General features: G+C 41.6%; 1 protein-coding gene across 3 annotated transcripts in view; it reads right to left on the bottom strand.

Moving 5' to 3' along the window:
* Positions 1 to 13,476: 13,476 nt before the first annotated feature.
* Positions 13,477 to 16,358, bottom strand: part of LOC138833778 (steroid transmembrane transporter SLC22A24-like) — a 36,045-nt gene continuing 33,163 nt past the window's right edge. For all 3 annotated transcript variants that reach the window (XM_070032074.1, XM_070032071.1, XM_070032072.1), the window contains one exon: positions 13,477 to 15,705. In XM_070032074.1, the coding sequence (XP_069888175.1) occupies positions 15,645 to 15,705 (61 nt within the window). In that variant the 3' untranslated portion in view covers positions 13,477 to 15,644. The remainder of the gene's footprint in view (positions 15,706 to 16,358) is intronic.

Below are 16,358 nucleotides of genomic sequence, written 5' to 3'. Positions count from 1 at the left end.
TTGAGATGGGGTCTTGTGAACTTTTTGCCTGCACTGGCCTTGAACTGTGATCCTCCCAACCTCAGCCCTTAGAACAGCCTCTGTGCCTGGCTGCAATTTTCTTTATGTAAGTTCTATTTCAATAAAAACTGAAAAGATAAAATGTTCACATATGTTTCACAGTAGACTACTTCATATGCTAATATGCAGTGCTGAACTTCATTCTGGAATGTGATTTTCATTTTTTCTTTTTTCTTTTTTTTGGCGGTTATGGGGCTTGAACTCTGGGCCTGGGTGCTGCCCTCAGCTCTTCAACTCAAGGCTAGTGCTGTACCACTTGAGCCACAACACCACTTCTGGTTTTCTGGTGATTAATTGGAGATAAGAATCTCACGATTTTCCCACCCTGGGCTGGCTTTGAACCACATCCTTAGATCTCAGCCTCCTGAGTAGCTAGGATTACAGGCGTGAGCCATCTGTAGTTCAGTCTCACTGAGAGGTCTCATAAGGGAACCTTAAAAAACAAGGTGGTAATTGAACATAAACCTTTTAACATCATTTTTCTTCTCTTATGTATTGATCTATTGTATATAATGCTACCACTGTTTTTTTTGTTTTTTGTTTTTGATAGTCCTGGGGCTTGAACTCAGGGCCTGAGCCTCTTGGTGCTCAAGGCACTCTACTGCTGGAGTCACAGCGCCACTTCTAGTATTTTCTTTTTCTTTTTTAAATTAGTTTATTTTATTGTAAAGGTGATATACAGAGGGTTTACATTTATGTAAGTAATGTAGTGAGTACATTTCTTTTTTTTTTTAATTGTGAAAATACCGTATAGAGGGGTTACAATTACATGAGCAAGATAATGAGTACATTTCTTATCAAGTATTGTTGTCTCCTTTGTTTCCCCTTACCATCCCTTCCCAGCCCCTTTTCAGTGATTTTATACACAATAAAATTCTACACACTGGAAACTGGTGCTCAGACTTCTAATTATAGCTACTCAGGAAGCTGAGATCTGAGGATCACAGTTTGAAGCCAGTCTGGGCAGCAAAGTCCATGAAAATTTTATTCCACAGAATGATCAAAAACCAGAAGGAGGGGCTGGGAAGGTGGCTCAGAGGTAGAGTGCTTGCCTTGCATGCATGAGGCCCTGGGTTCGATTCCTCAGCACCACATAAGCAAAAAGAAAAAAAAGAAAAAAAAAACAGAAGGAAAGTTGTTGGCTCAAGTCGTAGAGTTTGCTCATTTTATCACTTTTGTTCAAAACTTAAAAAGCACAAAGCATTAAGGATTGAAGAAGATAACAAAAGATGGAAAGGCTTCTCATGCTTATATACTACTGAAACTTTCTACTGATTCAGTGCAGCCCCCATCAGAATTCTAGTGACATGCCTTGTGTAAATAGAAAAGGTAATCTTAAAACTGATAGAGAAGTGCAACAGACTCTGCTGAGTCAAAGCATTCCTGGACAACAAAAGCAATGCTGGAGGTATCACAATATTGTGCTACAAAGCCAGAGTAATGAATCATCATGGTAATGGAAGGAAAAAAAAGATACGTATTCCAATGGAATAGAATATAAGCCCTAGAAATAATCCACAGAGTGGCATATTATTACTCAAAAAGAAGAACAAAATTATGTTGTTTATAGCAAAATGGATGGAACTGGAGATCATTGTGTTAACTAAAAAAAGCCAAACTCTGAAAGACATATATCATATGCTCTTATCTGCAAATCTGGATCTAAATATATATTCTTACAGAATATTACACATATAAGTCATGAATGTAAAAGGGGCCCATTTGTAGGGGAGCCATAGGGACAGGAGAGTCAGTTAATGTGGGTGGAATGTAAATATAACTTCATTCTGTGAAAAAACGGCACAGCTAAGCCTGTTAAACCATTTAAAATTATTTTTTGAACAAGGAGGGGAAGATGGCATAAGAAAGGCCAAGAGAAGATGTGAATATGTTCAAAGTACTTTATTTAAATGTGTGGAAATAATACCATGAAACCTCTCTTATTCCAAGCAACATATGCTTAATAAAAGATTCCAAAATAATTTTGTGGCTAAGATAGAAATGTGCTAACTCCACAGCTGCAGTGTTCTATTCTCCTTTGTCCTCATAGCACAATGGTTACTATGGGTGAGTGTGATTTAGGATTGTCCAGAGATTACACAGATCCCAAGTGTCAGAACCTCCTTTATGTCCCACTTTCCCCTTTCATTAGAGTTAAAGGCCATGTAGTTTGTCCATACCTTGAGAACATGCAGTAGACCAACAGATGTATGGATAATATCAGCTGCAGTGTGATCCAGCTGCGAAAGAAAAAAGCCAGTCCTTCCAGGAGCATCTGCCCAGTACTGTAGGAAGCCAACATTGCTAACATAGCTTGGGATTGAGGTCTTCTCCACTCTAAAACTGGAAGAAAACACAGTTGTAATTATAGTTTTATAGTTGTAATTATTTTTTCTTTCTTTTTTTGGAGGGGAGGGGGTTTGGTCGTGGGGCCTGAACTCTGGGCCTGGGCGCTGTCCCTCAGCTCTTCAGCTCAAGGCTAGCGCTCTACCACTTGAGCCACAGAGCCACTTCCAGCTTTTTTCTTTTTGCTAATGTGGTGCTGAAGAATCGAACCCGGGGCTTCATGCATGCAAGGCAAGCGCTCTACCACTGAGCCACCTTCCCAGCCCCTTTTCTTTCTTTTTTGTTTCTGTTTTTTTTTCCCTGCGTGGGTCTTGAACTCTGGACCTGGGCACTATCCCTCAGCTCTTCAGCTCAAGGCTAATGCTCTAACACTTCAGCCACTGTGCCACTTACATTTTTCTGCTGGTTTATTGGAGATAAGAGTCTCATGGACTTTTCTGCCCAGGCTGGCTTTGAACTGCGATCCTCAGATCTCAGCCTCCTGAGTAGCTAGGATTACAGGCGTGAGCCTCCAGCACCTGGCTATAATTATTTTTTCTAAAGAATGTTTTCAAGGTCAGTTCAAGTCATGAAGGAAGTCAAAGAATCAAATGACTGACTTACTAAAAACAAAAGGGCTTCCCAACACAGGCATGGCAGATAACCCAGCTAAGAATCACAGAGAAGAGTAGATAAAGAAGGTGGGAGCAAAGGCTACACAGGTGTCACTGATGGCCATTTAGAGTAAACACCACCTGAAGACGGTTTTCCGCCCAAACCTAAGAAATACTGGACTATGTGAGATTACTCAAGAACAAAAACAATCTCACTAAAAATACCCAAAGGCAGTATATTATGTAACTTAAGGTAGTTATTGAATCCATCTTCTATAAATATTAAGTATCATCAATTTGAAATACATATTCTTTAAATAAATATTAAATAGTAACCAATGTTACATATTTATTATTTCAACATTATACTTGAGATTTGTTGGAATTTCTATATTAGCAACAGCTGAAATGGAAGAAGCCTAGGAATTTGCCAATGAATGTGATGTCCACAGTCTCTCAGTGAGGACACGCAAGGTCACCATAAGGACTCTGGTGTCATGTCAAGCCATATAAAAAAGGTGACATATGAGACTTTGTCAGAAGTGTTCACTAGGAGACACACATATTTGGGATGACCGTTTGTGTGTTGTGCTTAGAATCCTGAGAAGTGAGACAGAATGGGAAGACAATCCATCAAAGTTTCAGATAGATCATCTAACAGCCTCTCTCAGCTGTGTCTGGCTTCTTGTGCCTTAGAAAGCTGTTTCATCTTGAACAGTAAACAACTCAGAAACCTCCTCTCCCTTTAGGAGTGGATGGAAAGTTCACACAAGAGAGAATAAGAAGATTTAAACCAACTAAATAGACCCATATCAAGCAATGAAAAAGAAATGGCAATAAGAGACCTCCCATACAAGAAAAGCCCAGGACCAGATGGATTCACAGTTGAATTCTATAAGGCCTTCAAAGCAGAACTCACACTAATATTCCTCAATCTCTTCAATGAAATTGAAAGGAAACATTCACTACTAAATTCATTTTATGAAGCCAGCATAACCCTCAATCCGAAACCAGACAGGGACTCATCAAAAAAAGAGAACTATAGACCCATTTCATTGATGAATATCAGTGCAAAACTTCTCAACAAAATTCTGGCAACTTCAACAATTCATAAAAAAAATACACTATGATCAAATAGGATTCATTCCAGGGATGCAAAACTGGTTCAATATACATAAGTAATATACATAATTCAATATACATACAATAGGAATAAGGACAAGAACCACATGGCGCTGTCAATAGATATAGGAACCTCAAAAAAACCCCAAACTTCCAGAAATCAACAGTGCATTAATAAATGTGCAAATGAACTGATCAGAGACTTCTCAAAAAGAGTACAAATTAGTGAGGCTCTGGTGGCTCCCCTTTGTAGTCCCACCTCCTCAGGACACTAATATATGAGTATCATGGTTCAAAGTCAGCAAGGTCAGAAAAGTACAGGAGATTCTTAAATCCAATTAACCCCCTGAAAAAGGAAGTGGCACTGTGGCTCAAAGTAGTAAAGTGCTACCCATGAGAGAATTCAGGGACAGCACTAGGCCCTGAATTCAAGGTTCGTTATTGACCACAAAAAGTGGGGGAAGAGGGCTGGGTAGGTGGTTCGGTGGTAGAGCGCTTGCCTTGCATGCATGAGGCCCTGGGTTCGATTCCTCAGAACCACATAAGCAGGAAAAAAAAATAGCTGGGTGTGGTGCTGTGGCTCAAGTGTGTGTGTGTGTGTGTGTGTGTGTGTGTGTGTGTGTGTGTGTGTGTGTGTGTGTGTGTGTGTGTGTGTGTGTGTGTGTGTGTGTGTGTGTGTGTGTGTGTGTGTGTGTGTGTGTGTGTGTGTGTGTGTCCATCCTGGAACTTGAACTCAGGGTAGTGCCTGGGTGCTGTCCCTGAGTTTTTGGTTCTCTTTTTCTCAAGTCTACTGCTTTACCACTTGAGCCGCACACTTTTCTGCTTTTCCTTTGGTATTTCCTGCTCTAGCAGTTTTTGAATCAGGATGCACAGATCTCAAAATCATGTGTAGATAGTATTACAGGCATAAGCCACCAGCACCTAGATCTATACATTCTTTTGTAGAATTTTATTTCCTCAGTATTTATTTATTTATTTGGTATGTATGTATGTATCTATGTATATATTTATATTGCTAGATGTGTGGGGCCAGGGAGCTCTCCCAGACCTCTTTTCCTCCATGCTAGCACTCTACTACTTTGAGCCACAATACCACTTCTGGTCTTCTGGTTATGAAATGAAGATAAGAGTCTCACAGACGTTCCTGCTAGGGCTGGATTCCAACCATGATCCTCAGATCTAATAAGCCTTCTGAGTAGCTAGGATTACAGTTTTGAGCCATGAGCATAACATTCTTTAGCTACCATAAGTTATAGCATAGAAAGGAGTATTTTAAAAAAAATTTACTTACTATAATGGAGAGTACATGACAAACTTTTTTTCCAAGAAGAAAGGTTTCCTTTATAGTGTGACTAATGGAAAGTCTCTTTGACTTCTCTTACAACTCAATAATTCAACTGACACAGTAACTCTCATCTTTGGACAAACATTGGTTCAATAAAAAGTGTCAGAATTCTGGGGCCTAGATTTATGTCCCAGAGGATCTGATTAACTTGCTCTGGGTGATATTTTATAATAAGTATTGAGAGTCACTAACTGAGCATAATATTTATCTTCATGATTTGTCAGTTGTACTTTAAAATGCCAATTGCCTTTCTCATTAGATCAAATTATTTAATAACAGGTGTCTGTTTAGATTGTTTCATTCATGACCTCAGTACTAGTAACTCATCATCGTGGTAGTATAGATGAGCAGTTGCTACTTGCTGAAGGAATAGGGGAAAAAATGGCTGACTATAATATACCATGTGATTTAATATATAAGGCAAATCTATTCTCTGTGTTACTGCAAAAATCTTTGAGCAGACACACAGAAGGTTTAAATGGGGCCTCTTACCTCAGTGACAATAGTGGAGTGGAAGTAGCTTTTGTCATACACCCAGCCGTCCACACAGGGCTCTGTTTCTGCCTCACTCAGGTTCCATAAGGTGCTGTTCAGGTGGAGGAGCTGCCATTGGGGATGGACAAAGCGCCGGCACTTCTCTGGCCTGAGGTTGGAGTCGAGTGGGATGGAGATTCTCAGGAGGTCCTCCTGGCTGAGGAGCCCAGTGCCATTGTCAGAGAGCTTGCCATTGTCGAGGATGCACACCCAGCAGCGGTGCTCAGGCACAGCTGCCGTGAAGTTCTCTAATAGACCATGAGTATATGCTATAAAGCCAGTGATGTAAAAGAAAAGTAGCTGAAGGATCTGGAATCTTCCTAGTACTCCAACATGCTCCAGTAGGACCTCAAAACCCATTGGGACTGAACAGGAAGTCTCCCCCAAGGGGAATGTGAGTGCTGCTATGAGATATATTGAGAGGGGAACACGTTTCCCTCCACTAGCCCAGCAGTGCTGCACTTGTCCCAACTCACTGTCTTCTCATTGGGCCCTGTCTCACCACTCTATGCCTGGGGAAGGAATTTCCTGGTCCTGTGGGTTTGGGCAGCTAGATGGCTTTAATAGTTGCTAGAAGAGACTTTTTGTTGTTGGTTTCAAGGAATGACTGTGATCTTTGCACTTCTTGAGGAGCTGAGTGATTTTATAATCTAAAGGCATGTCCCTCTTCAGAAGAGGGACATTGGACACCCAGAAATTAACTGGTTTATTATATTTCTGTGCAAAAAACGGAGCAGAGTGGAATTTTCCCTCAGTTAATGAAAGATGTGGTTAGTTAGATGTAAAGCAAAGTGGAATGGTGAATATTAATGCTGACTTTTGGTTAGTGTTTAAATTCTTCTAGTCATGGTGCTTTTATAACATTTGAAATAGGGAAAAAAGAATAGAGAAAGGGAGGAAGCAAATAATGTACTTGTGTGTATGCTGGTCCTGGTGCTTGAACTCAAGGCCTGGGAGCTCTCCTTGAGCTTCTTTTGTTCGAGGCCAGCATTCTACTACTTGGGCCACAGCTCCATTTTTTGCATTTCAATGGTTAGTTGCATATTAGAATGCCACAGATTGGGCTGGGAAAGTGGCTCAGTGGTAGAGTGCTTGCCTTGCATGCATGAGGCCCTGGGTTTGATTCTTCAGCACCACATAAGGAGAAAAGGCCAGAAGTGGTCCTGTGGCTCAAGTGGTAGAGTGCTCACCTTGAGCTAAGAGGTGAGGGACATCGCCCCGGCGCAATGTTCAGGCCCCATGACCAAGAAAAAAAAAAAGAAAAGAAAAGAAAAGAAAAAATACCACAGATATTCCTGATGGAGTCGGCAGTGAAGTCAGATAACATCCCCTGACCAGCTAGGATTACAAGCATGAGCCAGTGATGCTTGACACCACTTCTCCTCCTCCTCCTCTGCTCTCCCTTCTGTTTCTCCTCCTCTTCTTCCTCTTCCTCTTCTTCCTCTTCCTCTTCTTCCTCCTCCTCCTTCTCTTCTTCCTCTTCCTCTTCTTCCTCCTCCTGCTCTTCCTCCTTCTGTTCCCCCTACTCCTCCTGCCCCTCTTTTCCTTTTTCTTTTTTTTTTCTGCTGCTGAGTGGCTTTAATTTTTTTTTAATACAACATCTGGGGAAGTTTATTTGTATTTCTCTAAATGGTACACTTTTCTTTGGAAAACAAGCCCTGGGAGTTCCATCAAGTTGTGTCATCCTAACACATATTTCTAGAGGACTAGCACATGCAGCATTAACTACAAGGGAAGGAAAACTAATTGGACCCTCTCTGATGAAACTCAAGCCATTTGAACAAAAACATTTCTTTAAACATCAAGGTAATGTGTCAGAACACATTAATGACAAAAGATTTGGTCTGCTAAGGAATCTGGCTTAATAGCTAAACACTTCAGACCATAAACAGGTCACGTTAGAGCTTACAACAAACATCTTCACCTGTCCAAACCAAGGTGAAACTAGAAAAAAGCGTTACTAATCTGCTTCACCTACTGTGTCACAGTATCACTTCCAAGTAGAAAGAAATCTTATCCTCCCCTTTAAGTAGTTGTCATGCCATACAGACTTTTTAAATGTTAACAAAAATAAACAAAATCCTGGGGATATTATCAGAGGGAATGAAGGTGAGGTGTGGAGCTCGCTGGGCCTAGTCCACTTCCTCCATGCATGATGTATCGTCATCTCCTTCCAGGGGCGGCATCTCTTCTGCCCCGGCCGCACTGGAGTCGTCGCTGCTCCTCTTTTCCTTCTTCCTCCTCCTCCTTTTCTTCCTCCTCATCCTCTTCCTCTTCCTCTGTCTTCTTCCCTTTTTTATGGGTCATGGGGCTTGAGCTTGAACTCAGCACCTAGGAATGTATATGATAAAATGTCCAGTCATGAAATAATATAAATAAATATAATTAAGTAAATCTAAGAGGTAAGATTAAAAAAATAAAAGCATCCCAGTGTCTCACACCCATAATCCTAACTACTGAGGATGGGGAGATGGAGAGGATGATGGTTCAAGACTAGTCTAGGCAAAGCTCATGAGATCTCACCATGAGTAGTAAGAGTTGGTTGGGCGGTGTGTACCTATCCTCCCAGCTAGGTGGGAACACATATGTGAGCATCATGGTCCACAGGAGGCCCCATTAGACAAATTTATGAAGGCAAAATGTCTGGAGATGAGGCTCAAGCAGTACAACACCTGACAGTTCAAACTCTAATATCATCAAAAGAAAAGTAGAATAGAAATAAACACAAAGGGTGGGGGGAAATGGTGGTTTGGAGACATCCTACATTGCCCTGAATCTTTAAAAATCTGAAACAAATCAGATGAGGACAGTAGTTAGTGTACAGAAACTAGATGAATCCAGAATTAAGAATTTTAGTTTCATGAAAGTGTCAATGGAACCTAACATAGGACTCTAGGCAAAATTGTAGAGAAAGGGGTAAAAGTACCTCCCTGGTGTGTGTGTGTGTGTGTGTGTGTGTGTGTGTGTGTGTGTGTGTGTGTGTGTGTGTGTGTGTGTGTGTGTGTGTGTGTGTGTGTGTGTGTGTGTGTGTGTGTGTGTGTGTTTGCACACATTATCACACATACTCCAGTGCTGTGGCTAGGGTCCTGGGCCAGTATGCTTTCCTTTAGCTATCTGCCTCAAGGCTGATCCTCTACTGCTTGAATCATAGCTGCACTTGCAAGTGTGTTGTTTTTTTTTTGAATTTGGTTAAGAGCCCTTTTTTTTTTCTTTTTTTTTTTTATTGTAAAGATACTATACAGAGGGTTACAGTTACATGAGTGAGGTAATGAGTATACTTCCTCTTGAACATTGTTACCCCCTCCATTGTTTTCCCCCTACCATCCCCTTCCTCCCTCCCTTCCCTGAGGTTCTTTTTTTTTTTTTTTGATTGTGATTAAGTGATTACATAATTTCCAGAAATTCACAGTATTGTGGAATAATGATGCTCATTTAAAGTCACAAGTTCATTCTAACTTTCCTGGAGCAAATTGTCTATCACAGTCTGTAATATATAACGGTGCTCACATGTTATATACCATATATGTGATCAGCAGCATGGGGATATTTAGTAGTGGTTCACCCAGATGAGTGGGAGTTCTTTGTTTCTTAAGTCCTGTTAGTTTTGTCATATCACCTAACATTTTGGATTTAGCATCCACTTATCAGGGAGACCATGTACCATTTGTCTCTTCGTTCTTGGCTTACCTCGCTCAACATGATTCCTTCTAGCTCCATCCATTTCCCTGCAAATGCCATTATGCAAGTGTGTTTTTGAGTAAGACTCTCACAGAATTTTCTGCCTGTGCTGGTTTTAAGCCATGATCCTCAGACTTGAGCATCCTGAGTAGCTGATGAGAGAAAAACTCTCTTTTCTATCGAAGTGTATGGCTTATAAATAAGCAATTCCTGCCTTGGTGTGGTGGCTTGGCTTCTGTTAAGGAAAAGAAGAACTGATCTGGGATGAGAAAGGACTGTTGAAATGTAAGGTTCTGTCTTTAAACAGTTCTTTTTTCTTTTCAAGATGGAATTATGCCACACTCCAGACTATTCAAGATATAGCAGAGGGTGTGGACATACTTTATGATTACTTGTGTACTGTTAATCTTATTTCTAATGAAAGACCCCAGACTTCTGGGATACTTTCTTCAATGGGAGGGTGCCCCAGAAGCCAAGACTCCAAACCAGTAGATGCAACAAGCAAGAGGAGTTTATTTGACGTTTGCCCAAACGGACTCTCTGTTCTGAGCAGACAGGGAGCCCCGAGCAGCGGTTACAGGCATTTTTAAAGGCAGAAACCCCAAAGTTGACACATAACACAAGGCGTCTGGGGAATTAGAGGTCACAATACACTCTAGCAATCATTTTTTACTACACGGGGAAGTTTATAACACTCTTTGTAATAAAACAATTAGCGCGGATCATCAAATGGAGGTAGTCACTCTGGGAGATAAGGATTAGGGAGTTTACAGAGTTACAGGCTTGAGATTGATTAACATTTGGCCTAGTTTGCTGGACTATCCAGGTGGTCCTTATCTTGGGTCCCTATCTTGGGTCCCATTTAGCCACTTAGGGAATTTTCAAACAGGAACCAGAAAAACATACCTGTTTGTTCTTTATCTATGACCACAAACCTTGTCCCAGGGGCGGGCATCTGGGCTCTGAGACTTTTTACTCAATTCCTTATTTCCAGAAGGGAGGGGGGTTAGTGCTAGGGCAAGAAAGTTTACAAGAGCAAATCAGCAGTTAGCAATTGTAAAAATGTAATTCTAATTTTTAATCTTTCATTTTTTTAATCTTTCACTAAGTCACCTTATATAAATACACTGTACACTATCAAACTAGCCAGTAGGGAGGAGATTATGTTCCTGAACTCAGCTATTCTGAGCAGAGAGGCAGGACCTCTGCAGTAGGAGTAAACATCAGAGCAGCCTGCCTGCTCTGTGTGCTTGCTTGCCTGATTTTGGCCAGTGGCTCACCCTTCCACACAGAAGTAAATTTTGCCTTGTGGAGAAGTTCTTTATTTTTGTGCTTATCCTTGTGACCCCTGTGGCTCTTAGAGAGCATATTTATTACACTATGATTGCAGGTGTGAGACACTGGGACCCAGTTTCATGGGCTTTTCTGTCTTTGCTAGTTTCAAAATACAGGTTATTTTTCTTGCTGTTATTGTTGTTGTTTGTTTCTTTTTGCCAGTCTTGGTCTTAAACGCTGGGGCTGAGTGGTGTCTTTAGGCTCTTTTAGCTCAAGACTAGCACTCTACCCTTTGAGCCTTAGCGCCACTTTTGGCTTTTTCTGTAATTAATTGGAGGTAAGAGTCTCATGGACTTTCCTGCCCTTCCTAGGCTGGCTTCAAACTCTCATGCTCAGATCTCAGCCTGGTGAGTAGCTAGGATTACAGGCACAAGCCACCAGCACCTGGCCTGAACTAGTCTTACAGATCTCAACCTCCTGACTCGTGTGTGTGTGTGTGTGTGTGTGTGTGTGTGTGTGTGTGTGTGTGTGTGTGTGTGTAGTATGTGTGTGTGTAGTATGTGTATGAGAGAAAGATACAGAAATAACAAAACCCGTATGGACATTTATCAGAAAGATAAGAAATGTGGATAGAGGAGAGGAAGACAAGAAAAAAAATGGTGGTAGGTGTTAGGTTTTAAAAGAGGATTCTGAGTAAGAACAACACCACGCATTTCCTATTCAGGTAAGGGGTAGGTTTATTCATTGTTCTGGCTGGCACCAGGCCATGTTGGCACTTCTCACGGCTGGCTAGTGTGAATTGCAGATGTCTGGCTAAATGGATAGAACTAGTAGGGCCTTGCTTGGGGAATGTGTAGATACACTGTGTTGTTTAGCCCCAGGGGAGCCCTCTTCCTTGTGCTGTGTTTATGTATAATGCTTTTCTAAGGCCTTGTGTCCACTGTAACAGAGCTTGGTGCAAGTTCTGTACTGGGTAACAGGTCTTTGTAACAATTGGCCACCTGCAGACCTCTAGAGCTCCAATAAAGATTCCAAAACTTAACCTCTCTATTTTGTTATGACTGGATTTATATCTGAATTAAGGTAAAATATTACAAACTCCATAAATTTCAATTTCCTTGTGACTAAGTAATATTCCATAATATGTTTCTACAATTTATATTACTTAATCTATTAAGTACCTCAGCGGATTGGGAATTAGGATAATTTAAGGAAACTGAGGCATGGTGAAGGCAACTGAGATGTGGTATTTAGAAACATAGAAGTGCCATCTTTGCTTCAAAGAGGGACAATGGGATGTTATTCTTTCCTTGAAGGATGCATTCCTCACCCCAAGAATGAACTCTTGTCTGACTGGACTATTCCTTCCTGAGAAAAACTGCTTCCCCAAACGTAAGCTCCTTCCTACCCCAAATGCTGATAGTGGGGCAGCTCCTTGTGCCAAGGATAGAGACCTGTTTTATGGCAGGTAGCATTTTACCTGGAAACTCAGAAAGTAACAACAGGTGTGATTAGAGCAAAGACAAATCACTATCTTTACATAACTTTGAAGCCAGATCCCCTGCCTTTACCCTATAAATACCCCAACAGCCCAAGGAGCTGGGTATTTCTCTGTGTGTCTCCTTCTGTATGTGTGTGCTCTCCCTCTGGTCTGTGTCTCTCTACAGGTTTATCTATGTGTGTGTCTCTATAACACTGTAAAAAGAAGCATACTCTGCTAGAGTGTGGTCTTGTCCTTCTGTTTGTTTTTTGTCTGTCAGTCTGTATGCCTGTTTGTTTATTTATTCAATAAAGTTGTGCCAAGTTTTCTAACTGTTAGTGAAATGAGCTTCCTTCCCACAGCTTAGTCCACTCCTTGGATTCTCACAGCTTAGCATGCTTCCTTCCCAGGCAACACTAGGCCCATATAGTAAAGGCAGGAAATAATCAACTTCCAACCGCCTTTACCTTGGGATGGAGTTCTTTGGGGCATCTACCACCATCGAAGGCAACAAGAGCCCCTTAGAGTGACTTCAGGTGAGGGCAGCTGCAGGACCCTTCATCTAATATTTGGATAGCAGCCATAAATCCTAGTCTGCCATGATGAAGCCCCTGGCTTTCACATCCACACCAGGGTCTCTGCCTCCTAGCCCCTTCTAGTCCCTCCTAAACCTCTTAGGTTATATAGGTCACCTGAGACAATAGCCAGTGCTTCTTCTCACTTCTCTCTGTGAGAAGGAGTCTTGATAGCCCCCTTTCCTGGCAATAAACCTTTTTTATTCTCTGTACTTGGATGTGTGCATGGTTCTCTGGCAAAGTCTAGTAACCTTTTAGATAAACTTTCATTCACCATTCTGACTTGTCCAGAAATTCTAATTCTGCGATCAAAGTCAAGGACCCTAAGTGAAGAGTTCCTACATTAAAAGGGAAGCTTCATCAAACCTCATCTCCGACTACTGAGAATTCCAGTTTGGCTTTGTGAGCATAATAATCCTTCACAAGCCCCCCTGAGGACCATGAGGACTCAAGCAGGCACAGTAGAAAGATGGTTATAAGGTTTATTAGAGGGACCATATTTCCTAAGAGAGGGGGCAGAGGACATCTGCCCCTATGCAAGGGGGAGGCGTGTGTGTGTGTGTGTGTGTGTGTGTGTGTGTGTGTGTGTGTGTGTGTGTGTGTGCGCGCGTGCGCGCGTGCAGGTGGGTCTGGGTGGAGAAAGGGAGTGGCCAGCTGTCTGGCACGAAATCTAGGTCAGGGAGGAGTTCAAGACTGGTTAGAGCTGAGGACCCGAGGAGGGGATAATACTAACAGCTACAATAAACATGGATATATATACACAGGTATCTCTTGTATATTCATTTGCAGGTCTTTGTATATATGCCCTAGAATAGTTAGCATGTTCATAAGATCCATTTATAGTTTGTTGGGGAATCTCTGCACTGATTTCCATAGCGATCACACTTGTTTACAGTCCCACTAACAGCATAGGCGAGTTTGCCCTCCTCCCCATCCTCATCGGCAATGGTTGTCTGTCTTCTTGATGATTTCAACCCCACTGGAGTGAGACAGAATCTTGGTGTAATTTTTGAATTGCATTTCTTTTCTGACTGAGGACTTTGAAACGTACATTATTCTGAAAATTATTTGTTCAGTTTACTTGTTCATTTATAAATTACATTATTTGTTCCTTTACTTTATATATTTCTGAGTTCTTTGTGTCACCAGAGGGAGGTCAGGGTTAGTGAAGTTTCCCTTTCAATGTAGGAATGCTTCACTTAGGACCTTTGATCTTGATTGCAGAATAAAAATTTCTGGACAAGTCACCAAGAAAGCTTGGCACAGCTTTACTGAGTAATTATGGAATCAGGCAAGCAGGCAAACAGACAAAAAGCAGACAGACAGACAAACAGAAAGGCAAGGGCACATTCTGCTAGACTGTACATGCTCTCACAGGGAGAGAATGAGACAAACATGGAGAGAAAGAGCCAGAGACAGACACAGAGAGACAAGGACATGCAGAGAGACACACAGAGACACACCCACGTAGAGAGAGACACACAGCTCCTTGGGCTGTTGGGCCATTTATACGGTAAAGGCAGAGTCTGGCTTCAAAGTTATGGTTTTACTTTGTGAGTTTGCAGGTAAGACTGCATCCCGAGTTAAGGAGGTCCTTGCTATCTGCATTTTGAGGCAGGGGGTGGCTTACATTTGGAGAAGCACTTTTCTCAGGAGGGCATAAATCCTGTCAGACAAGTGTTCTTTCTTGGGGTAAGGAATGCATCCCTCAAGGAAGGGAGGTATTTCCCTCTGATGCAAAGATGGTACTTCTGTGTTTTAAAATTCCATATTTCTTAGTTGCCTTCACCAGGACTCAGTTTCCTTAACTTATCCTTTCTCATTTTCCCCTAAATGGCTTTATTCCCTTAATTTTAAGGGAATTACATGAAGGAATATCTCCTGTATTTGCTGTTAGCTGACCATCATTTTTCCTGAGTCAATTCGGCTTCATTTGTATAATCTGGATATGGTATCTTTATCTATTGGATAGTTGGTCAAGACTTTCTCCCATTCTGTCAGTTGTCTCTTGTGTGTTGTAAACACAATGTGCAAGGTGTTTGATGCTTTGGTTTTTGGTGGGCTTTTGTTAAAAATTAATTTTGTTTATTTATTTTTAGTCTTTCGTGGTGCTTGAACTCTGGGCTTGGGCACTTTCCCTGTGCTCTTCAGCTCAAGGCGAGCACTCTACCATTTGAGCCACAGCGCCACTTCCTTGTTGGGCTTTTATTGTAGTGCCTTTTGAAATCATGACCTCATACTTGCCATGGAAGCTCTCTACCACATGAACTACACTCCTAGATAATTTTCTTTCTTTATTTTCTAAATAAGGTCTCACATTTATGCCCCAGCTAGCTTAAACCCCAGTCGTTTTAATACTTCCCTTCTTCCTGGATGACAGCATATGACAGCATGCACAACTATGCCTGTCTTTTGGTAGTTATGATGAGGTCTTTACACACTTTTGCTTGGGCTGACCTCAATGTCTGCACTGATTTCCATAGTGAGTGCACTAGTCTACAGTCCCACTAATAGTACAGGAGAGTTCCTCTCCCTCCCCATCCTCATCAGCATTGGTTGGTTTTCTTCTGGATGATTTCATCCCTACTGGAGTGAGCCCTATTTTGGGCTTGTTTGGATCAACTCTCCGGAATTCCTTAAAATTGTGTGATTTTCACGGCAATATCTTCCTTCTTTACTTTTCTTGAAGCAGTTTTGCTGTGAAGTAAAAAAATCGAAACAAAAACAAAATCAGAAGACAAAGAAGATGTAGATTAAGCACATAATTCCTGCATGCCTGAGGACAGTCTCTGCCTGGCACCTTTGTGCCCCAATATTAGAGGGCTTCACACTGGCCTTGACACCAACCCATGCTGGGGGAGATGGTACTGACTGTTTCTTCTTGTAACACTGTCATTTAGACATTGGTGTTTGGAAAAAAATCAAAGGGAGAACACAAAATTTAAGGAATCATAAATTTTTCCTCATTTTAAATTGTGTGTGTGTGTGTGTGTGTGTGTGTGTGTGTGTGTGTGTGTGTGTGTGTGTGTGTGTGTGTGTGTGTGTGTGTGTATCCTGGGGCATGAACTCAGGGCCTTGGTACTGTACCTGAGCTGCCGTGCTGAAAGCTACTGCTCTACCACTTGGGCCACATATCCATTTTGATTTGTGGTGGTTAAGTGGAGAGAATAGGTCTCTTGGATTTTCCTGCCCAGGCTGGCTTCCAACCATGATGATCCTCAGATTTCAGCCTCCTGAGTGACTACGACTATAGGTGTGAGCCATAGGTGTGCACCTTATATGTTGGTTTCATATTTCTTAAATTCTTCTTCCTCAAAATTTCCATTGCCTTTGGCAGAAACTTTGGTTAA

This window comes from Dipodomys merriami, unplaced genomic scaffold (assembly GCF_024711535.1).
Source record: "Dipodomys merriami isolate MVZ:Mamm:240054 unplaced genomic scaffold, mDipMer1.0.p SCAF_21, whole genome shotgun sequence".
NCBI classification, from domain to species: domain Eukaryota; kingdom Metazoa; phylum Chordata; class Mammalia; order Rodentia; family Heteromyidae; genus Dipodomys; species Dipodomys merriami.
The sequence above is the reverse complement of the archived record's forward strand: the minus strand, read 5'-3'. Positions and strand labels throughout refer to the sequence as shown.